This window comes from Pezoporus occidentalis, unplaced genomic scaffold (assembly GCF_034315485.1).
Source record: "Pezoporus occidentalis ecotype Australia unplaced genomic scaffold, CSIRO_AGI_Poc_V1 ctg2, whole genome shotgun sequence".
NCBI lineage: Eukaryota > Metazoa > Chordata > Aves > Psittaciformes > Psittacidae > Pezoporus > Pezoporus occidentalis.
Window position 1 is genome coordinate 20047040 of NW_026913855.1, and position 23348 is coordinate 20070387.

Sequence of the window (23348 nt, forward strand, 5' to 3'; positions counted from 1 at the left end):
ATTGCCTCTCCCCAGCACCAGACTGCTCCAGAGTCAGAAGAACAAGGAGTGACGTTCTCACTCTGCTCAAGCCTGCTGGATCCACATGATGCAGCCACAGTGGCCAGAATTTTGTCTTTTCACAAATCCAGAGTGTCTGAGCTGTACATGGAGATGTGTCCACGTCCCTCACTGTGTCTCCAGCCTTCCAGCAGTAGAGGTGTGGCAGCAGTTGGGATGACCTGTGCAGCATCTTCTGAAGGAACATCTGGTTTGTGGTGAAGAGGGTGTGTTGCCTGGCTCTAAACTGATAGAGCAGGATTTTTGAAGGCACAAACGGCATTTCAGAGCTCAGCTCAGTAATGGAGATTTTGCCACCTAACTCAGCCCTCTTTGAAAGTCTCATCGCAAATTCTTACCAATTATGAGACGTTTAGTCCGGAAGTTGAAGAAATGTGTGTGTGCCCGTGATGAAAAGGTAGTGTTTTGCTTTTCATATGCTAACCAAAATCTGTGTGCCAGTGCCAGGGAACTACATCATAGTCTCCACTTGAAAGGTGGCTATTTTGTTTGATAGATTCAATCAAACTTAAGGGTAAAATAAATATATTATAGTGCCATAAATGTCTGCATTGATAATACTACATGGAAATGGGAATTTGTTAGTTTAATGTTCATCGGGATAAACATCTGTTTAATTTATACAATTATATTTTCTCAGTTCACATATTTTAATAGAAAAAAAGTTTAAAAACCCATCTGGATTGCTGAAGTGTAAAAGCAAACAGACTTGTTAGAATTGTCAGAAATACGTATAATTTATATTTAAGCACTTTCTGACTCCCTTTACTGAATGTGCATGATTTATTATTTTTCTTCAAGGTTTGATATATTAAGTTTTTACCTGCTAGAAAGGCTTTTCATTTAAATGTGGACTTGCAGAACTGCTTGGAATATTTCTCCCAGATTCAGACCCACACAGAAGGACCATTGTCTTCCCACCAGTGCCTTGGTATGATGTCATAACTCTGGTCTCTCTGAGTAAGAAGCTTTGATTTATAGCCAAGGCTGTTGCCAGTGTGTGGTTCTCAGAACTTTGTATTAAATTAGATGACATAATGACATGAGTCCAGAGTCTAAGAAGGCACCATCGAACCACTGAAAACCAGTCAGCACAGATTAAGTTGCTGATCAGACTAATTTAGAACGGTGAGCTCTGTCATACTTCAATATTCAGAATTGAGGACCATTTAAAATCATGTCAGCCAACCTAATGCATTGTGAAGTAACAAGTTTAAAATTTCACCATACAAACCAAACTTGCACTCATTTTTTTGCTTTTTATAGCAGGGATCTGTTCATCACAGTAGGGTCTCTTAAGTGAGTAACAATACTTTTCAGTCTGAATGTATATAAAAAACTCAACATTTTCTGTTTACAATTTCACAAATCCTGGCTTCATTGCCATTTATTATTAGCATTTATTATCCTCTCAGTGTATGGCAAAGTCAGCCACAATTTTTCATTTTAGCCAGCTGAGAGTCTGCAAGACTGCGTGTTAGCACTATGGAACACCTTTGAGACAGAGTCATAGCATCTGCTTAGAATGGTTTGGGTTGGAAGTGTACTTGAAGATCATGCAGTTCCAAGCCCTTGCCATGACAACTTCCGCTAGACCAAGTTGCTCAAATCCCCGTCTGGCCTGGCCTTGGACACTTCCAAGATGGGGCAGCCACAACTTCTCTGGGCAACCTGTGCCAGGTCCTCAACAGCTTCGCAGGGAAGAATTTCTTCCTAATACCTGATCTAAATCTCCCCTCTGTCAACTTAAAGCCATTCCCCCTTGTCCTGCCCCTACCTGCCCTTGTAAAAAGCCCTCTCCAGATTTTTTGTAGGATCCCTTTAGGTACTGGAAGCTGCTCTAAGGTCTCCCCAGAGCCTTCTCTTCTTCAGGCTGAACAAGCCCAGCACTCTCAGCCTGTCCCCATAGCAGAGGTGCTCCAGCCCTAAGAACATCATCATGTTCCTTCTCTGGACTTGCTCAAGCCGGTCCGTGTGCCTCTTGAGTTGGGAACACCAGAGCTGAACTCAGTACTGTGGCGGGAAGAATCCCCTCCCTTGACCTGCTGGTCACGCTTCTTTTGATACAACTCAGGACACGGTTGGCTTTGTAGTCTGCGAGTGCGCACTGCTGGGTCATGTTGAGCTTCTCGTCAACCAGTTTCTGCTAGAAGTGCTTGTAGATTCTGAACTGCTGTAGGGCTTGCCAGTGAGTTCAGTCCAGGCCTGCTGTGTGACTAGGAGTGTCTCTTTCAGCTGGCAGATTTCTACTAGGTCATTTAAGATTTGAAGTATTTTAGGTGGAAGTTAGTAAGGCTAATGCTGTTCTCTGTTAAATATTAATCCTGAGAAAATGAACTGTACTCTTGTGTATCACATCACATTTCGCTGTGTGAAATACTTGTGCAAGTGAGCAATGGTAGGAATGTATATGTGTTATGTCATCTAGTTTACACCGTGCCTCCACAGGGATTCATTTGAGAACAAAACGCCTTTTTCTAGCTCAGGTGTGTAAAGATTTGCCATTAATCAAGCATGAGTCAATAGGTAAGCAGTAACACTAGTCCACAACTGGCCAGAGATCAGCCCTCGCTGCTCTGGAAGAACTCACTGGGTTCCTGCCTAGGAGAAAATTGTGAAGCTAGGCACGTTAAGATTTGTGCTGCAGCTCTTCACCCCAGTGGAGGGTCTCAGCCCCCCAAAAGTCACTGAGACACAGGGTAGGGTGTGTAGCCTTATTACATGCAAGTATTTAAACTCATTCGAGTAACACCATAGACACTGTGATGGTGAGCGGGTGGCCAGTGAGTATACAGGTACAGGTGATTCCTGCATTGGTTTTGGAAGGCGTGCCTTGAAATACCCAGAGCTCCTGCCTTGGGCCTTTTGCAGTACTTTGCAAGGTGCAAGTAAACAGTTGCCCTTTTAAAGAAAGAATTTAAGGATATTTACACCAACTTTTGACACATTCAAAGTGATTTCAGAATGACCAGGGTATCAGACCCACAGCTCAGTTGAGCTGGGTTTGGAAATTCAAACATTAACAGAGTTCTGGCCTTCTGTTGCTCCATTTGGTGAAGTTATGTAGGCTGGGGAGAAGCAGATACAGTATAAAGTGTCATAAATAAACTGTTGGTGTAAGGTGGCAATTTGTGGTATGTCTGTCCCCCACAAGTCAAGTAATGTAGTTACTCACGTGAAATACAGAAGTTGAGGTCTAGCCAGCAAGGGAAGTGTTAATGTCTTAGGTTTCTTCTGACATGCTCAGCTTTGCAGGTCTGATTCCACATCATCTGGGTCATTAGTGATCATTTCTCCAGAAAAAAAAAAAAATTAAAAATAAATCCTGCAGCGCTTCCTTCTCCAAACCGGGGCCCTGTGAAGACATTTACACTTTTTTAGAGGGCCGTGAGTGGCTGCATCCCAGCTTGGTAAGATCCAAACATTCACTCTGCACAGTGTTAAATGTCTGTACTAATGCAAAGCACTGAGAAATCAGATGCAAAGCCTTTCACCGTTTCACCATTAACGCTTCTTCTGTCTTTCAGTGTGGTGCCCATTCTAGTGACGGGATTAGCATGAAAACAAAATTTATAATAACTTAACAAGGGGAGACTTTTTTTACGGTGTTGAAAAAAAAAACGGTAAAAAAATGTAATGGAGACAATTCAGTTGAACAAGTTCAGACACCTGTAAGACTAAGTGCAGGTAGTGTCTGTCTATTTAAGGACAGCTTGTTTCCCATTATATGAAATAACCAGTGCTCAGGATTATCAGTTCAGAGCAATACAAGGAGACAATGTAAATGGTTGTCAAATAAAATGGAGGTCCCACTTAATCTCATACCCCTTCTTCCTGTTTCCTTCTCTGATAACCAGCCTACCGTCAGCAGACAAGATACTGTGACTCACCCTGACTAGTCCTGTAATTAATGCCATTCTCTGTTTTCCCTATGAACTCTGAAGTTATGGGCAGCCAGGAGTGTCCTGGGTTGCTTTCACCATCTCCAAGAGAGTTTTTGGACTAACAGGGCTGGAATAGTGTCCCCTCCGCCCATCAGTCCTTTGCCCAGTCCAGAACAAGACTTACTGGTTATCTTCTGTTGGTTGCAGCAGGTATATTTCAGTGTAGCAATATATGAAAACAGATTCCCAGTGTTCAAGGCCACTAATCAGACCTCCAAATAGATCCCATGGCATTGCTTTTATAAAGAAAAAAAAAGTGACAAAAAGTGTCTGGTAAACCAAGTGGCAAAGATGTGCTGTAGAAGAGCTACAATGAAAAAACAGCCTGAGATGAGGAACCTGCTGTCTTTAAAGCTGCCAGCCTGCATGCCACCAGGGCTATAACCCTTCCCTAGGTTATAACAAGTCAGACAACTCCAAGGTTTATTGGAGTTGAATTGCCAGTGGTTGAGCTTGGAATTATTTAGCACAGGTGTTTCTATAACAGTGATATATTGGGAAAATTCAGTGTTCAACAACCATCATATTTCCAGCTGTGCTGTGGTTAGTGCTAGTACAGTGAACCTAATATAAAACATGTGAGGATATTTGCTAGTTCAGGAACTTGTTAAAGGTATTTTCTTACAATACCTGAACTGCTGTGTTTATCTAGGTGTGTTTCTTTGGTCTTGCATTTTCATAAACGGTGTGATATTGGTTTTACAAAGCTGTCACTGAACCTGGAATCTGCTTCTTTGCAACCAAGTGCATTAGTAGCCCTGCTAGCCAGTATGCAGCACATGAGCAGGTGAAAATAAGATTATGGGGAATCCAATGACAATCCATTATCCTTAGAACATTCGTCTTGAGCAGCACCTGTGCATCTGTTACATATATAGCCATATTTTTACTAGGGGTGCTAGAAATCTTGAAACAAGTGTTACAAGCATCTATATGTAAAAGAACATAAAAGGAGCAAAGTTAACAAGAGGCTGAGGGGACTGTAAAACAAGGGTAGTGAAGTGCATTCACCAGCAGCCAAATTTGTGAGTATTAAAAGAGGTTTTACATGTACACATGCACACACGTGCATTTTTAGGGGTTCAAAAAACTTGTACACGAACATAGTAAATGGCTGGAGAATGTATACAGGTTTTTGTAAAACACACGAAAATAAAAATGCAGTCAAAAATGCTCATACAACACGGGTATGCTCTGAGCTGAGTTTTGCAGAGATGTTTCATTAATAACTTTGTGCCACAATGGGTCAGTTATTCTAATATTCTGACAGATGCTCTTTGGTGTCATAGATTTCCAACAGCCCCTTCAAGCCACAGCTGTTCCTGTGGATCTCTTTTGGGGAAAGAAGATAAATGCCACTGTGCATCCATACTCAATTGTTGTATACATTAGAGTTGCATCTGGCTAACAAAAATACATCTACAGATTATAATTTTCCTGCAGGAGAAAATGGGTGCCTTTTACCTGTGCACTGAATATGATGTAGGAGATGCAGCAAAGGCAACCCTGTCTGATTTGAGAGAGAAAGCCAATGTCTAAAAGTCACTTTGACTTGAGGAGGGCTCTCTTCTCTGATTTGAGAAAGCATTTATTACCACTGTTACGTTTGTTATGACTGAGTTGATGCTCATAGAGAGTCATTCTGTCCATGTGCTGGTGGTATTTAATGACATGGCATGACAGCTCAGTCAGAGCCTCTTTTGGGACAATGAGTAGAGCAAGCAGAGGTCTAGAATAGGAGTCAGTTTTTCGTGGTAGCCAGAGATTGAGTTAACATTTGTTAGGAGCCGGCGTTAGCATTTTGGATCCAACTTGGGATCACTGAGGGTTGGATGGAACTTATTGAATATTTTACACCCACTGGCTGGTTAGTAAGATTAAACACAATCATGTAAAACCTAAATAAATCAAATCCTGCTCTTTCAGAAATGCCCTCACAATTGAAAACTTCTTGTATATAGTAGTTTGTCTTGTATCTTTGCAATTTTACTTTCACTGAACTCTTCAGGCCCCATCTCCACCTTATTATGTTCCAGTTTACCGAACGTGCAGACATTTATCAAATGGGCCATCAGTAGCTGTAGAAATGCAGTAGTATATCCAAGTTAAAATTCTTGCTTTGATTACAACAAATCCATGGAGCCCTTGGGTCCAAAGCTTCTACTGAAGCACAGCTATTTGCAAATAGATTTTTATAGCACATTAGTGCTGGAGGAGAGTCCAAAGAAAATAGTCCTTTTCAATATTAGAACCAGCTGTGACTTTCTTGTGCTGATGACTCATTCATTTTTTTTTATAGGGTGGGAGAACTAGGCAAAAGACACACAGAGTCTTATTCAAGACGTTGTTTGTTTTGCAAAGGGTATCCTAGCCACAAGCCAACTTGATCATACCAATACACAACTCATGTTTATTTAAAACTTTTTTCTTTTAACAGTTCCAATTATAAAAACAGAACCCACAGATGACTATGAGCCTGCTCAAACCTGTGGACCAATGAACCAAGGCTTAAGCCCTCTCTCTAAACCATACTACAGCCAGCAGATCATGATGCCCCCTGATCCTGGTTCGTGCCTCGTGGCTGGCTTTGCCTCCTGTCAGCAGAGAAATGCCGTGATGTCACCCTCTCCCAACGCAAGCCCCAAGCTGCACGACCTTTCGTCCTCTCCCTACAAGTGCATCCCCAACTCAGGCCACAGTCACCTCGGACTTCAGCAGCCCGCTGGAGGTGTCCCCACCATACAGGAAGTGCCAAGGTCTATAGTTGTGCACCCAAGCTCCCCCGAGCAATCATCTCACATCATGCTGCAGCCGCAGGTGAGTCAACATCTGAGCAGTAGCTGTCCCCTTGGTTATCAACAAACACTCTATCCCAACAGTCCCTCTTCTCCAGTTCCATCTGTTACCCAAGAGCCAACCTATTTGCAGTCCTGCAGTCCAACTCACTCATCCATAATGGGTCAACAGCAGCAGCAACTGCCGAAGGTTCACAGAAATGAGTCTCCAACAACCCAACCACTGTCATTGCCAGAGTTGCATGAGGAAAGTAATCATAATTTGGCCCCTATTCCTGTAACGATCAAGCGAGAACCTGAGGAATTGGACCAGATGTACCTGGATGATGGTAAGTCTTCCACAGCATAGGCTTGCGTTCAGCCATGTTGCTATATCAGTGAGTTCCCTTAACCTCCTCCTTCTTTTGAATCCTGGTGAAAAAACATTCAATTAACAGCCTGGTGGAATGGTGCGGACTTTTGCTTGGATTGTCTCTGTATGGGAAAGGGCTCTTTAATTTCGTTTGTGATAATGAAACCATATTATCTGGGTATTAAATGCTGTTACCATAGAGCTAGCTGCATGACCAATAGCTGTGTTGCAATAATCTTAACCGTATGGTCTTGGCTTATGCCCATGCCAGTGACCTGTGGAACTGCAGTAAAAACATATTTAACATTGCCTCATCCATAAAGCAGTGAAATGTGTGATGTGCGAATCTGTTCATTGGAACTAAATGATAAACTGCTCTACTTCAGTTGAGAAGGTTCAAATTAAAAATGGAAGCACATCTTTCAGCGTAGCTTTTCAGTGTGCTGTGATTTGACATCCAGACGACTTTTTCTTCCGTTCTTATTGTGGCCTTGCTGCCTTTTCTTTGCTTTTGTATGATTCTGTATGTATTCTACACGCACCACTGAAAAGTTAAAATGCTGTGATGAACTTGTCAGACTCTAGTTTCCAAAGATTTATTAGGCGAACATAATAAAAGGGCTAATCTGGAATTTGATTATGTGACCTCACTGAACTGTGATTTAGCACTTGCGACTAAGTATCCCACTAGTATTCTGGACCTTCACCTTAATGCAGTACGTGTGGTCCCTTCCAATAACCGCATAACTTTATATAACCATACCATGCTGTTTGAAGAAGAAATGCCTTTGAAATGTCTGCATTGAAACTAATTGGTGCCAAGGAACATCTGAATGTGATTGTCTTTCAGGGAGGATTTAAAGACAATTCATAGCACTTTTTTTTTTTGAAAAAAAGGACATTTAGTCTTTCTATTTTAAACATCATGATACTCACTGAATCAGGATTACAAATGAATGTTTTGGAGCTTGAGTAGCAGCCTTTGCTTTTCAGCTCTGGGAAAATGATTTTTCTTAACAGAAGTTATTATTGGTTACATGATAGACAGGTCTAAGGAATGTTTTCTAATTAGAAGTTCAGTTCACTAAAGTTTTGCACAACATGTCTTTTGTGCCAAGGTTTTTTTCATGTAGCATGCATTTTTACCACATATCTACGTCATAAGAGCAAGATTTCAACAAACCAGACAAGAAATATACACAAAACAAAACAAAAAGCCATGCCCAAACTTTGGTTTTGAGAGAAACCAGAAATTACCTATGGAAGAAAGAGAATACAGATAAAATCTAAACCTACTCTGTAGCTGTCTTTCTAGAAAAGCACAAGAAATGGGCAGTCTTTCTGCCTTACCTCTCCCAAATCCAGCAACCACTTCTCTGACAGCACTATGAAAGCTGCCTTTGGCTAGTCTCTGCTGGAGAGATGGGACTACAGCTCGGGGATGAAGGGTGAAGCTCCTCAGCCATTTTTACTTCAGGTTTCTCTTGGAGAAACAGAGGAACTTTTTTTGCTACCATGTGGTCTGAAAGAGAGATTTTAGGGTTTTTTTTCAGCAATGATCATTCTCTGTGATGAAGCGTAAATTTAGTCTTTACCTCATTTGTCTTCCATCCCTTCTTCTGGACGCACACGCACACCAGTCCTCTGACAGGAAATCAGAAGTAGCTGTAGAAGTCACCATGTACATCTGCACTGATACTGAAGATACCTTCAGCTAGCTGAATTCAGATATACTTCCCTTTAGCATCCTGCAGGCTATCAGAATGGTTCTGTGGCTGACCACAAAAAACTGTAGACCAAGAAAGAATTCATAGACATAACAGGCATAGCAATAATATATAATAGAAAAAAAAACAACTTAATGTAGTTCCAAAAATATTAAACACCAGCTGTTCCCTAAGGGCAATCAGATATAACCAGAGGAAGTCCCTTTACTATGTCTAAACTGGTACTGAGTTTTGTCTCAGGGGTCACACTGATGGAGCATAACCTATGTGATCTGCCCTTCCTACCTGTGCCTTATCTCACTGCCTGAAGAAAGGGTCATCTTGTCTTGCCGACAAAATGAAGCCCTTGTAGAAATTAAGACTGAACTAATCCTGTATTATTTGTCTCAATGTTTGGGCAGTCATGAAAGAAAATATGTGTCAGAGGTGCTAAAGGCGGGAAGCATACCTTGTGGGACTTGTGCTGGCCAAGACCCTCTCTTCAAACCATGCAGAGCCCTGGCATGCCTCAGTCACACAATATGAAGCTATGAGTCAAGCTGGAAGCCCATTTAGGTCTATTCTGTATGCATTTCACAGAGGCAAACTTACCACCACCAGTTAAGGTGCATACGTTGGCTTCACATCACGTTTAATCTGATGTTGTAACTGCAGGCTCCCATGGAAAGGGTGTCCTTGATCCATCTTGCCCTTAGCCATGTGTTCTTTCTGCTTCCTTTGACTCATATCAGTTGATTATGGAGTAGCAGATCAGGCTAATGGAAAATTAACCTGCCCGAAATAGCAAAACCCACACAGTTTTCCACTGGGCCAGCTCATGGAACCTCATCCCCTGGGTCCAATAGCAGAGTCCAGCCCACGAGAGGGCCAAGAGGCTTGTTGCTGCAGGTCAGGGAGTGCAGTGGGACCCCTCTGGGTGGCAGCAGCCCACCCTTAGGCCTCAGTAAATGTGACTTGAAGCTACATCTGATATTATCTTATCCTCCCCAGTAACTATCTAATCAACCCATCCTTTCTCAGTAAAAAATACCCTTCTCACCTGTTAGTTATGGAAAGATGACATCTGGGCTGCCTCTCACAGTCTCAGAGGGCAGCTTGGACACTATGGTAACTGCCTGGGAACCACAAATAATTGCTTCTCGTGGATCTCCTGGTAGGTGCTCTTCACCAAGATCTGCAATGAAAATTAAAAGCACTTCACATGTACCGTGCCTCTGTGCTGATGCCATTTTATTCAGACTTCTGGCCCTAACTGTGGAATAAGGGAGAATGGGTTTTGCAGAGTGGCTCATACCAAATAGGAGCAACTCATTTTGCATGACTTTATTTTTATTATTTTTTTTTAATTTTGTTGTATTTAATTTTATTTTAAATTTATTTATTTTATTTTATAGGAGCTTTTAAGCCATCACCATTGTTTCTTGTTAGTATCATACCCATTTTTAAGTGTTTTCCTTGGAGGAGGAGTGGGTGGGGATATCTGTGCTTTATGGCCATATTCTGAAAAGCAGAATATTAAATCATACCCGTGAGTAAGGACAGTCAGTTTTTTGACTGCTGCTTTACCTCTTTATAATTTGTTATCTCACTGGTTCAGTTCTGATCCCTTCCTACAGCATGATTTAAACTTTTTTTTCAGTATTTTTATAACGTTTGCACCTGTGAACAATACGAAAGCCAGGAGAGGTCAAATGTACTTGACTGCTTTCCTTGCCTGCTACTTTACTTGCTACTATAAGTGTATCAACTCTTTCCCTCATCCCTCCCTAAAGTAATTTAAAAGTAATAAAATATTTTAATAACATTAGAAATTACATTCTCAAAGCATCACTCCGTTAAAAAAGTGTATCTATTTTCACAGTGCTATGTAGCTATTTAATATCTCCACTTTTGCCTGAAAGTAATTACAGAGTTTGAGGTATAGACATTTAACATGTTTACTGGATTACCAGACAAATAAAATATCTAACTGGCTATGCCAGATTATGTTTGGTAACCACTTCGGTGAGGTTTGATTTATATATCTAATATATGTATAGCAATCTTGGACTAGGTATAACAGAAATTTTTTAGTTTCAGCTTATGGGATCAAAGCAACATTCATTCCTTTTGGTCTGGAGTATCTCCAAATATAGACCATCTATACTGCAGAATATAAATGGAAAAAAAGAGTCAGTGAATTTATATAAATATATGTCCTATATATGACATTTTTCTGCTTCTGTAATGGTGGGCAGCTGAAGTGATATAAAGGAAGCACATGAAGAGCACATGAAGAGCACATTTTGGCACATAAGTTTTGGTCTTGGCAATCTTATTTTAAATCAAAATCTACAGTAGCCACCTGGGCTACTCATTAAATGTGCTGTCCATTTCAGTATGTGAACATATGAGTCAACTTGTAGAACATATTTAAAGTCACCCCATAAAGTGATACCTGATATATTATGGCTGCGCTGTTGATATGAAAGGTACCTCGCTTGTATACCAGCACTCATTTCAAATAATTCTGAAATCAACCTCCTAACGTAGATTATGGCTGATTCCCTTTGCTGCTTTCACAGCAAGAGTTGATTAAAAGTGGTTGAAAGGTGAAAGTGATGCCTGATCTTGGTCCTCTGCAGAAGCCCATGGTCCTTTGCAGCAGGAACGGAGGTGTCTCCTGTCCTCCCTGCCAGAAGCTCTTGCTGGAGCACCTTGGCAGACAACACACGGTCTAAGCATGTGTGTATGCCACCCCTGCCCTAGACAGTGAAGGTTACATGACATTCGTAGTTCAGATCTAACCTGGAGTAGTGTGGTGTGCTAGAGTATTGGAGCTCATAAAGGGACCTCTTCAGTACTAGTCCACGCAGTAATTGCTTTTAAGAGGAAACATTTTATTTGGGGATCAATAAGTCTAATGTACTGTACAGCCCTTTGAGGCGTGAAGTGGAACTAGCATTGCCCGGAAAGGATGGCCAGTTTGGGGAAGCTGTGAGCTGATAAGGACTCCCCCTGGTCCCTTGAACCAGTTGGCCTCTCAAGGGGATGTGAAAATTTTCCAGATTTGTATCGCACTTATGAACGTGCTCCTCTTTCCAGGCCTCTAACTAGGACTTGGGTCAAAAGCTGTGCCGGTCTGCTCTTAAACTAATCCGGCTTTTTTTTTGTTGACCAGGGCAGCTCAGTTAATTTTTCCAAATATTAAATGCTTTTCTTAATGGTAGAAGAAGCCCCAAGCCAGAAGCAGTGGAGTGTAAGTTCACACAGCTTTCAGGATGTTCAGGCAGCTGGGAACTGGCCAGGCTCACAACAGGAGATGCTGAAGGTGGCTAGAAATCACCTTCCTTATCCCCATTTCCCTTTCCTGGACCTAGTGTAGCCTGGGTGGAACACAGAACTGAGCTCCAAATCTTTTATTTCACCAGGATGGAGAGAGTTCAATTAGGCATGCTAATGCCAAGAAACATTTTTCAGGTTGTAACTGGCACTCCCATAAGCTATTAGATTTTCTACCTGCCACAAAATGACGCTCAGTTATGAAATTACTTCCTGCCGCGAGAAACATCAAAGAAAGTAGTTTTCATGAGAGATGAAAATGAAGCTGTTTCAAAAAAGCAAGGGGGAAACACATTGGTACCAACAGGAAAAAATGTATTACTTATGTTCTCAGCAGATGAGAACACACTCTCAGGTGTATTGTGTATGCTGTGGCCCCATTTGTTATATTGATGCACAGAACTTTACAAAAGTAGTTCTTTATTGGAAAGCAAAGCAGCATCCTGGACGATTCTTTAATCAAGGTGTATTTGAGTACTGAAGTTGAAGATCTTGGCTTCTATAATCTTTGCCTGGGTTCAAAGCTTGGCTTTTGAGATGCAGTCCCAGCCGTATTGAAATCAGGAGCACACTCCCGTTGCTGGCAGCAGGGCCAGGGTTCCACCCGCCATTGAAAAAACTGTTTTCCAGAACACCTTGAGTCCTGTGTTGGAGCCAGAACTGGAATAACAGTATCTGAAAGACAGATCTCTTGTCTGAAGGTTTGTATATTAATTCAACCTCCTCCTCTCCACATGGGTGCTTTCATAAAGGTCTCTATCCTGATCTTGACTTGATCAGATCTATAAATCTTTGTGTAGCAAGATGAAAATACATAGGCCATAAATGAAGGTATCTGATGTTTAGATACGTGGCTAACAGAAAGTATCAGAACCACATCATCATCTTCTTTAAAACAAGGAGTCTTTTGTTCTTGTGATTGTCTTTGCACAGCTGTGAGTTTTATAGCACTGTGCCAATGAATGCACTCATTGCGACTTTTATTTTACTCTGAAAAGGTAAATTGGGAGCATTAAGCCCCCAATAAGTATGTAAAAGTGGCAAAACCACAGGTGAAGTGTTACTGAAAGCTGCAGCCCTGCCAGCCATTTCATTTTAAACATGGCTCTTTTAAAAATAACTTTTGCAGTAAAAGCTGTAACTCGTGGATGTAATATGAGCTATTGCTAATGTCATTCCCATGAATTGCTTACAGTGTTGAACTGTTAGATGTCTGACAAGTCCATATATCTCCTATACGGTATATATGAAAGTTTTCTGCCTCTAAACCATATGTTCCTTTTTTTCGCTCCTCTATATTCTTCAAATACACGTGGTTTGGTGATATAGTTTATTTGAACAGGAACCATAGCAGACAGAATTATTCTTTTGCTGAAATGTATCCTTTTTCATACATCTCAGCTTCACGATTAAAGCAATTGGCTCTCAAGGCATTAAGTTTAGTCTGCTGCTGCCACAATTATGCCTTTGAAAACTCCTGAGTGCACTCGGTGATTTCCAGTAGTCCACATGTCATTAGAACAACACGCAGGTAGTCTGCAAAGTCCAGAAACACTGTCTACACTTCAGTCTGGCTTGGGAGAGCTTTTCCCTCCCTCTCTCTTGGCCAAGCCTCACAGCTCTGGGAGAAAACAAATAGCTTTCCTCATGGAAAGTTTTACTTAATCTGGCCTGGTGCCTGAGCCTAGACCCTCCTCGTCTCTAATGATGATTGAAAGTGTACATGCTACTGTGATAAAACATGCTGAGTCGTTAACATTTGGGGGTTGGGTTGTACACGATGAGTAAGGGAGGACTGAAGTAATGCGTTCGAGTCAGACCTTTGGTGGACTCTCATGTCTGGATTGAGGGGTATCCTCTTACACAAAACCCACACCCACAGGATCGGGTTTTGCTGTTTCCAGCAGGTTTGCTGAATTGGGTTTCCTTGGAGGCCCACCAGAAGAAGGCCCCCAGGAGAGCAGCTGACCAAACTAGGTGTCACTCCTGGTTTTCTCCATTCCCATGTGTGCAGTTGCCCACAGAGCAGACTTGCCTGCTTCTTAGCTTGAGTACGCTATGAAATCTAGTAGTGAACTTTGCTCTCTTCTAGCATCAGCCCTTAGATTCCCAGGGAGGTCCTTGAGTCTCTCGCTTTCAAAGAAGTTTCTAGCCCCTTCAGAGAAGTCCTGAACGCCTCCATACTCATGTGGTGATGGGAGGCACTGGCAGAGGGAGCAGGAGGCTAGCCAAGTGATGGGAAAGCTGCAGAAATCAGCAGGCAAAACTTTGCGGTGTCTTGATACTCAAGAATATTTTTACTGTTGAAAACCCAGTAAACCCAGTATTTGCTTGATGTGCATCTGCATGAGCACCTTCTCATTAAAACATTTTGAGTCATCAAGTGATCAGCTGAAGCCATGTTGCACCCTCTCTTTTTAGCTAAGAGCCATCTTCACATTGCAGCCTTGCTAGTGGCCATGCAGTTGGCAAGGGAAGAAGCTGCTTCTCACTCCCATGCCCTATTCACTCTCCTATTTCCATAGTAATGGCTGTTGGCTTTGCTGTTTCAAATGATAAAGGTTTTGTGGGTTATTTTCTGTAAGCTTTCCTTGGCGATCAGGGAAGAAGTTGCTGTATGTGAGCCTTGGTGGCATTTAGATCTGCTTTTAAGCCTGGAGAAGGGCCAGTGAAAATATGTGGCTTGCAGAAGCACAAGCTTCATGAGAAAGCTTTGTTCTGATGCGATTCATTTTAGGAACATGTTGTTTGAAACAATTCTGCTGAGCTGTGCAGTGTTAGCCAGTCAGGTGTGGCCTCATGGCTTGTGTATGGCTCCTGTGCTCTCATGTCCTGAGCCCATCCTGGCGAAACAACTGCTGGGGAAGTTGTTGTGGAAAAGCCCTCTTCTTCAGGAAGCAGAGCATCACACAGACCCCTGCTGCCGCTCGGCAGAGCAGGGCTGAAGCAAGCTGCCGGCTCAGCCCAGCAAACACATACGTGTCAGAGGAAGCACTCTCATGAGTAAACTCTCTGACTTCACGTACAGCGCTCTTGGCTAAGTGCTAGCAAGCTCTAGTGTTGCTTGATCTCAGAGACACGAAGGGCCTGCCTCTGCTCCCACTTAAGTCAATAACACCGTTCCCTTTGGGTTCGTCGGGAACAGGACCACGCATATGGCTGGTAGTTAAAGTGCATAATAGCTGCATTCATTGAAATCTGGTTGCTGATAGGCAGAGAGGGAGCTTTTTCTAGCAGACTTCTCTGCAGCACAGTTGATTGTTTCATCTGTGTCTGCCGGACAACTGTGGGGCTCAGTCATGGGCCTGATAGCAGCTTGACCATCGTGTTGAGAATGGGCTGCTTGATAACCTGGCTCCTGGTCTTTCCTCCTCTCTGAGGAACTAACACTGATTGTAACCAAAGGGGGCACAGGCTTTCCACAACAGGCTTATCTCCAGGCTGGGAGGAAGCTTATGAAAAAAAGCAGACCCTTAAAATGTTCCCCTCCTCGTCTGTCACTGAAAATACCTGGAAACAATTGGTGAGTGAGAAATACAGTAGGAAAACCATGGTCCTGTCCCTCACTGGCCAGCCTGGCTGGGTTTGTTTACAAACCAGAGGGCTGGATCAGCCCTCTGCCTGATTTTAGTCTTCTGCATTTCGGATACTTTGAAGCTTACTGCAGCACAAATACCAGAAAGTGGAGTAAGATGGTGCTGCAAGTGTATCGAAATTCCCAAACTGTACTGTCCCTGAGCACATGAATTGCAATATGTGCACTTGAACAGTCTTGAAAAGCAATGCCACAGGCTATCAAAGTTGGTAATTAGTGGATCAAATTCTTTGGTCCTTACATAGTTACAGCTCATGTTATCCAAGTATGGTGTATGCACAAGAACATTTCTCACTTGCCTTTGCACAACCAAAGGATGATTTTTCTACTTAATTTTGTCCCTTCTGCAGCCATATGAGACCGCAAAAGACAAGATTTGACTCATTATGTCTGTGCTGTCCAGATTGCTCTTGATGTTAGATTTCTATGGGAGCTAGGGCTGAAGATTTGTTCCATTCATAACTCTTGTGATGCCTTTGGGGTTGCAGAACAGGTATTGCAGTAGGTATTACAAATCAATTTTGATACCCTGGGAGCAGCAGGCCATTCTTTTTCTAGTGCTTCAAGGAAAATACGTGTTTCATTGCCACCTCATAAGCAAAATCTTCCACAAATTACTTAGGAAAGAGAAAAAAAGAAAATAAATGCTATTTTAGGTCAGAAGAGAAGCCTCCAAAAATACAAAACTAAAGAATATTTATTTTAATTTCTATTTCTATCCTGCGTATGTGCAGTTCCATACACACATAAAGTATCCATGTGCATATATATGGGGTGGGCAAAAGTGATGTTAAGTCTCTTCTACTCATGAATGACTCAATGCTGCAGGTGCCTGTTGAGTAAAACCTTTTAGAAACATGAGGTCAGGAGGAGAAGCCCATCCTGAGGACCTTCTGTCGTGCACAGTTTCTGAACCAAAATGCCTGTTGCAGCTCTGAAACCTGGCTCCATGCTGCTGCATACCTCTGCGGTGCCGTTGTCACTGCTGCTATATCTTTCTCTAGCATCTGAGCTTTTGCTCTCCAGATTTTATTTTGAAAATCGAAGCAACTGGTAAAGATGATCTTTTTGCTATTAGTTGCCTTTTTTTTTCCCCTGTGATGGCTCTGCTCCACCATACTCTGGGCTGCGCTTGAGCTCAGTTATTGACACAAGGACTTTCACCTCAGAGCATCTGCATGAGCCATTAGCAACTTCTCCAGGCATCTTCTTATAGTAATATGTCTCTAGGTCAGTAGTACTGGGAGGTTCAAATGTTCTTCTCAGTCTAAGACGACTATGTGTGAAGTTGTCATATTGAAAGAGGTTAGGTGAGAAACTGGCCCTGATTTATTTTCAATTAAGCACGTTCTTGTTTGTTTTCTTTCTTGTGAAAAATTTCCCGGACTCATTAACTGTTAACTGCTGCGCAAGACGATACAGAGAGCTGTCCCTTGGGCCCTAGCAGTCAAAGGCTAGAACTTCCTGAAGTTGCTAGAATTGATGCAGTGCAAATTCAGGGTTTGCAGAAAGCTGTAATGAGTGCATGCTCTGGCTCAATGTACCTCACCCAGGCACAGCACGAGGTCTCTTTGAAAGGGGGCCCTGGAAAGGCTGCCAGCGATGGAGATGGCTGCTCTGCTTCAGTCCCTGAGTTCCTAGGTAACTTTGAAAGAGTTCTCAGGGATTTTTGCTTCTTTTTTCTTCCACATAAGGAGTATGTGACCTCACTGCAAAAGAAAAAGAAGCAAAAGTGATTCCTGGGCAGAAATTGCCATCAGCCACAGGCAGACTACACTTTCTGCATCAGCAGACGGCATGGCAGCAATATCTGCTTTGGAGGACTTCACAGGAATTCTCTCACTGTTTCCAGAAACCCAGGCTGGACCTTTACAGGCCAGACAATCACCGCTACAGTCTATTTAAACCACAGACAACTGGATATTCTGTGTCAGATCACCACTTGGCAGGACCCTGCAAACCTCCATTGTTGTCAGGCAAACTGATGGTTTCTGCCCTATTCAGTATATAGCTAGAATTGTAAAGGTAAATGTGGCCATCTCCTTTGCAGATTTACACTTACCTTTTGCAGTCCAATATTCCAGATATTTCACATTATTTCAATTATAAACTAAAGTCCTAAAGAGGAACCAGCACTGCTGAAGTCAATGAAAGGTTTGCTCAAAGGAATGCTAATGTGAAAACACCTTCTTGCTCTATTTCAGTAGCCATCTTAGAAGTCCAGAGCTATCTGCAGCCCTCAGCTGAGCTGGTGCACAGTTGCTGGCAGAGTCGCATATGTGTGACAGGTCTCCAGGACCCCCAGCTGAAGCAGGGGCTCTGCATGGGGCTGCTCCCTGACAAGGATTCAGCACAGTCAAGGAATCAAGGCACTCTGTGACAAGTGCAAACAAGTACATGTGTGTATATACATTTATTCTCTTTGGGAAACAACTAAAAAAAACTCAGAAGCTTTCTCATGATGCTGAGCATGGTTAGCAAGCATTTTGAAGTTTCAGACTGGCTGTGAAACTACCTGGTGGTGTACTTAAAGAAGGCTTGAGAAAAAGAGAAATGAGAGGAGGGTTAAATATAACAGCCCCATAAAAAAAAAAAAAAAAAAAAAAGGACGAGCAGAGGTGAATTTTGGAAGAAGAGGGGAAAGGGTGAGTGTGGGTGTGAGAGAGAGGAGTTTGTCTAAAACTGAAATGGTAGACATGAGTAGTAATAGCCTAGGATTTGACTGCCATGGCAAAGGGTATCTAAAGAATATCTCACTTTGTCCCAACCTCATTTACATGTAGAGAAAAATGAGAGGGAATGGTGGAATGAGCAGTGCACTCATTAAACTTACAAATATCTGAGGAGAGAGTATATCTGGGGAGTAAGCTCAAGCCAGAGGAGCCCATCTATCTGATCGGCAGCGAGACGGATGCATTGAGTGGAGATAGGAGGTTTCGGTGGTCCAGGTCCACTAGGCAGAATCCTCAACCCAGGGAGTTATTTCCATGTTCTGTTGCCAAGCTTTCTAAGGAGCAAGGAAGGGGCTTCAGTGCTACCACTGGGTGGAGAAAGCTCCAACAGGGAGCCCAAAACCCCTTCAGAAATATGGTAGCAAAGAAGGGGTGGGAAGTTCTCTTTGAGTAAATATAGTCACATCAGCTGAACGTGGTGTGCAGTCTCCAAATGAGACTTCTCTTGCAGGTTAACGGGGCATTTAATAAAAAATCATAAAAATCAGAAAATATTATCCATTGATTCTTCCCCAGTTAGAAAAAAACACTGCTAGAAGGAGTAGAAGTGGTAAGACGTTGACATGGCAGAGGAGGATTTGTAAAAGCTCATTGTCAAGGCTACACGATTGAAGAGTAAAACAGGAAATCCCCTTACTTTGCAACTTTTAAAAGATGGCATTCAAATACATTAGGATATGATCCAAATGCCAGGAGAAAAATTTTCCTTCAACTTCGATGGATGTTCTAAAACAGGATGTGTTAAATCAGGGGAAATAATAACAGTCGCAAGTAAATTAACAGACGATTCACAACACGTTATGAATCACTGTATTAAAGAATCAATTAGAGTCAGCTATTTAAATAAAGGCAGAGTAGTAGCAAAAAAAAAAAAAAGTGAACTAGAAAAGATCAGCACATCTGCTGAAGTTTCCAAAGCTATATTTAATATTAACTTGGGAAAAGCACCTGGACTGAATGGTGTCTCATCAAAAATTTGTAAGTGTTTCCAGACCAACATCACTCAGATACTTTTTAAAAAAAAAAATCATCTGCTCAAATAAAAGAGCAAATTCCTCTCTAAACCCTTCCCTACCACTGAATTTTATTATGGGGAATATTACCATCTTCAACCAGAGAAGCAACAGAAGGCAAATATTTCTGTATGATCCAGGTTTTTGTTGACTGTTAAGATCTAGTACCAGAGTCTCTGCCGTGCTGGCTGCTGCACACAAGCTGTACCTTCTGCCCCAGTGAACTAGTGTGCTGGAACAGGGCCTGCCTTTGTCTAACAGTACAATTAGCTAACAGTGGGGTAGAATTTATCATTATAAAGAATATTTTGGATTCAAGCACTCAGCACAGAGGAGAGTATGAAAAGAAAGCAGACTTCTGGTAGAGATGCCAGATTTCCTTCCAAGAAATCTGCAAATGGATGGATCATTTCTTTGGTTGTTAGGTGAATATTCAGGGAAAAAAAAAAAAAAAAAAGAAAAAAAAAGAAAAGAAAATCTGCTTTTGAAATTTGAAACCAATTTACTGTCTTTTTTTTTTATTATTATTTTATTTTAGTCAGGAAGGTGATGAGAGACAGGATTGCCTGTGTCTGATTGTGTGAGTCATGACCGTAAGAGCATTTGGTCAGGCATCTAAGAGATCAGCCAACCATATACCTGATGTTTCATTGGCTATATTTATAGTTTCTCTGATGATGAAATCTGGATTTCTGCAACAACCAACATAATTTCTCTGCCGTCAGTTAAGACCTTGTTTGAGGAAGGAGCTGGCAGATGCTTGTGACGCCAAATGAGGCTCTATCATGCTTTCTGTTGTGCACGGTCCCCTGAGCAATGGGGGCCACTGCCTTTCTGTGCCTGTTTCCTGAAAAATGTCACTGTTCAGAAAGTTGTCTGAAGCCAGATTCAAATTTCATATGAAAAACATTAATTGAGGGGAAGCACCACTGCAGGGGGAAAACCCCATACCTTGACACACTAGGATGATTGCAAGAATTCTTTAAGATGTCTAAGAGGAGATGTTTCTCATAACATGGAAAAGGCATTTAGATTTTACATTGCTGCTGCAGAATGAAAATTTTAAAGTGGGAGAATTTACCTTTGGTTATTTCTGATAGAGACGAGAGTAAGTCAGCATAGATCCATGTAGAGGTATTGCAGCTGCACTGATTTCTACCTGTTCAGACCCTAAATCCACTATTTAAGAATGAATGTACTAGCTGCAGGGACAGTTCTTCTAGCTACATCCTTATTTGAGGTAACCCCACTTTTAAGTACAAACAGACATTCTGTGTATCTTTTTCCCTTTACAGACTTTTATTTATATTATGTATCTGTATCTCACATGCCAGTGGAAATCAGAAAAGGAAATTAATTCGTATGACTGGACTTCATAAATTTCATGATTTACCAGTAATGAAATCCTGGTTTGCAGGATGAGAAATAATAGGGCTTTTCCAAAATATCTTAATCCTTGGCTATGATTAGTGGCATAAAATGAACCATTCTTTCCTATGTGTCTAAAGTCCAAATTGTGCTCCATGTAGCTACGTGATATTCTTTCTAGTCCCATGTCAATAAATAATTGCAGTGCTGCTCTTTAGTCTGTCTCTGACCTTCGCTATGCTTGCCTTTCTTGAACAAAAGCTAAGAATTGTGACAGATTGATCTCCTTTTGTGATCTTATCTAGCCTGGTGTGAAAGGAAAGTTTATTAATCCTACTCCCAAATTCCTTAACCAGTTTACCATAAATGTACTACTCTATAAGCATATGTAATACAGCACAGCCATAACAGTGCTTAAAACAGCATTAGGCAATACCTCCAATTTTCCAGCTACTTCTACTTTTGCAGAAATGCAAATTCACTTTTTATTGTCAAGGGTCATCTTTTTATAAAACCAAAATATTTTAACTAGTTCAGGTTTTATGAGTTTAGGCTAGAATATTATCTAGTCTGTCTAAACTTGGCCACTTTGCATAATTATAGTTGTTATTACCTGAGCACAAACCGAAGATGATTTGAGTTTTAAGGAGCCTCTTTTGGAGATGGGAAGAACCAAATAGCTTAACATCATCTTGTTTAAACAATTAAGAATTGTCAGCTGGCCTGTGTACTCAAGCAAAGGAAGGACTTCTAGGCCTAGAGAAATGGTTTAGGATCTAGAAAAGAAAAACCATATGCTACTAAAACCCTGTGTATGGTTTTCCACTATTCCCTAGAAAGCGGATAGGGCTCTAGGATCAAACTGTACCCACACACCATATGCATTAAAGCAAACACATTGAAGTAAACACGTAAGTGTTATTGACCTCTTTGAGTGGTAGGAATCAAGTATGTCTGCTGACATCAGAGAGACTGTGCATGCTTCAAAATTCAGGCAAAATAAGGGAACAGATCTACTTGTCTTTTTTGCATGTCAGCATTAAAACATTTCAAATAATCTTTAGGGAATGAGCAAAATAGGGTGTTTACAACACAGTGACTGATTCTTTCCTGCCAAGCCATCATACCTGTAACTTTTGCATGTGTAGACCACCTTTAAATATCTGCCTGATATTGAATAAGGAGTTGATGCAAAGCCCATTGAAGCAAATAAGAATTCTTCTGTTGTCTTCTGTGCTCCTTGGATTAGGCTCCAGTTTACTATCATATGAGAACCTATCACTTAATTTTCTTTTAAAAAGTCCTATGTTAAAAAAAATGCATGAAAATGTATAATACTGGATGAAAATTTAAGGGCCTAAAGGTTGATGCAGACACAAGTTATCGTTCCCAAAGTAACTGCAAAAGATTATGTGACATTAATATGTGAAGGTTAATGGCACATGCAATAATCTAAAATACTGTCTGTATTGCATGTCAGTGACTGACATATGCAATATGCACAGCGTGACTGACTTGCAGGGTTTTAAGATGTTGTTTGGATGTGCTGATATTTGGAGTATTGTTTGTGCTGGTTACAAGGCCTAGGCCAAAGTGATCTCAAGAAGCCCTACTTTCTTGCATATTGAATAGTGGATAAGTATATTTTGGGTCAATGCACCACTGTACCTGTTTCTGCCCCCCTTTATACCAGTTGGAAAGAGAAATTTCTCCAAGTAGTTGTCGTACAGGTGTGTAAGGTCCCTTTCTGCCATTTTGGGGGTTTCTTGAGTTGCTGTACTTTTTCCTGTGGTCTGTAACAAGACAATGGTAACATGGCACCATGCATTCTTCATGGAAAATGGGATAATTTCAACAATTTTCCTTTTTCTGCACCGTTTTTTCTCTGAAGCTGGGGCCTTCTCTCTGTGTGCAGTTTTCTATTGCAATTCTCCATAGATAGCCATGACAAAGAGAAAGCATGAAAGCTTCTAGGGCAGAACATTCATCCTCGCTTATCTGGCCCTTGGAGACATTAGCTAATCGAGCCACGATACTTCATACAATAGGACAAGTGCTATAAAGCTATGTCTGTTATCCCAGCCAACGTGGACACTTATCATTCCCATGGCCATTTTATAGTACTTGTTTTCTTCTGACAACAACATCCACAGCCTATGGTGCTATCGACTCCAACAATGAATCTGATGCTGGCTCTCTGTGTTATCGGCTCCCTAATAACTGTCTTTTCTTTTTTCCTTTTTTTTTTTTTTTTGTCTTTCCCACCCCATTTGTGAGAATTTGTCCCCTGGAGCTCTTCTCTATCAGGCCCCTGCAGCTGCTGTTATTTTAGATATGGCAGGAAGTAGGTACCGGAAAACAGCGAGAGCTCACAGCGCTCAGAAAAATCTAGAAATTCCTCTGATTTACCACAGGCTCTGGCTCCAATCAAAGTCGGTTGC

The 23348-nt window shown here is 41.6% G+C and overlaps 1 protein-coding gene across 6 annotated transcripts in view; it reads left to right on the forward strand.

Annotated features, from left to right (window-relative positions):
- NFATC1 (nuclear factor of activated T cells 1) overlaps nt 1-23348 on the forward strand; it is a 116582-nt gene that overhangs the window by 77553 nt on the left and 15681 nt on the right. For 2 of the 6 annotated variants that reach the window (XM_062618069.1, XM_062618070.1), the window contains exon 9: nt 6442-7128. The exons of 1 other annotated variant lie outside the window; for it this stretch is intronic. In XM_062618069.1, the coding sequence (XP_062474053.1) occupies nt 6442-7128 (687 nt within the window). Of the gene's footprint in view, nt 1-6441; nt 7129-23348 lie in introns of those variants that run through there. 3 more of the 6 variants (XM_062618071.1, XM_062618072.1, XM_062618073.1) reach the window with 3 other exon arrangements.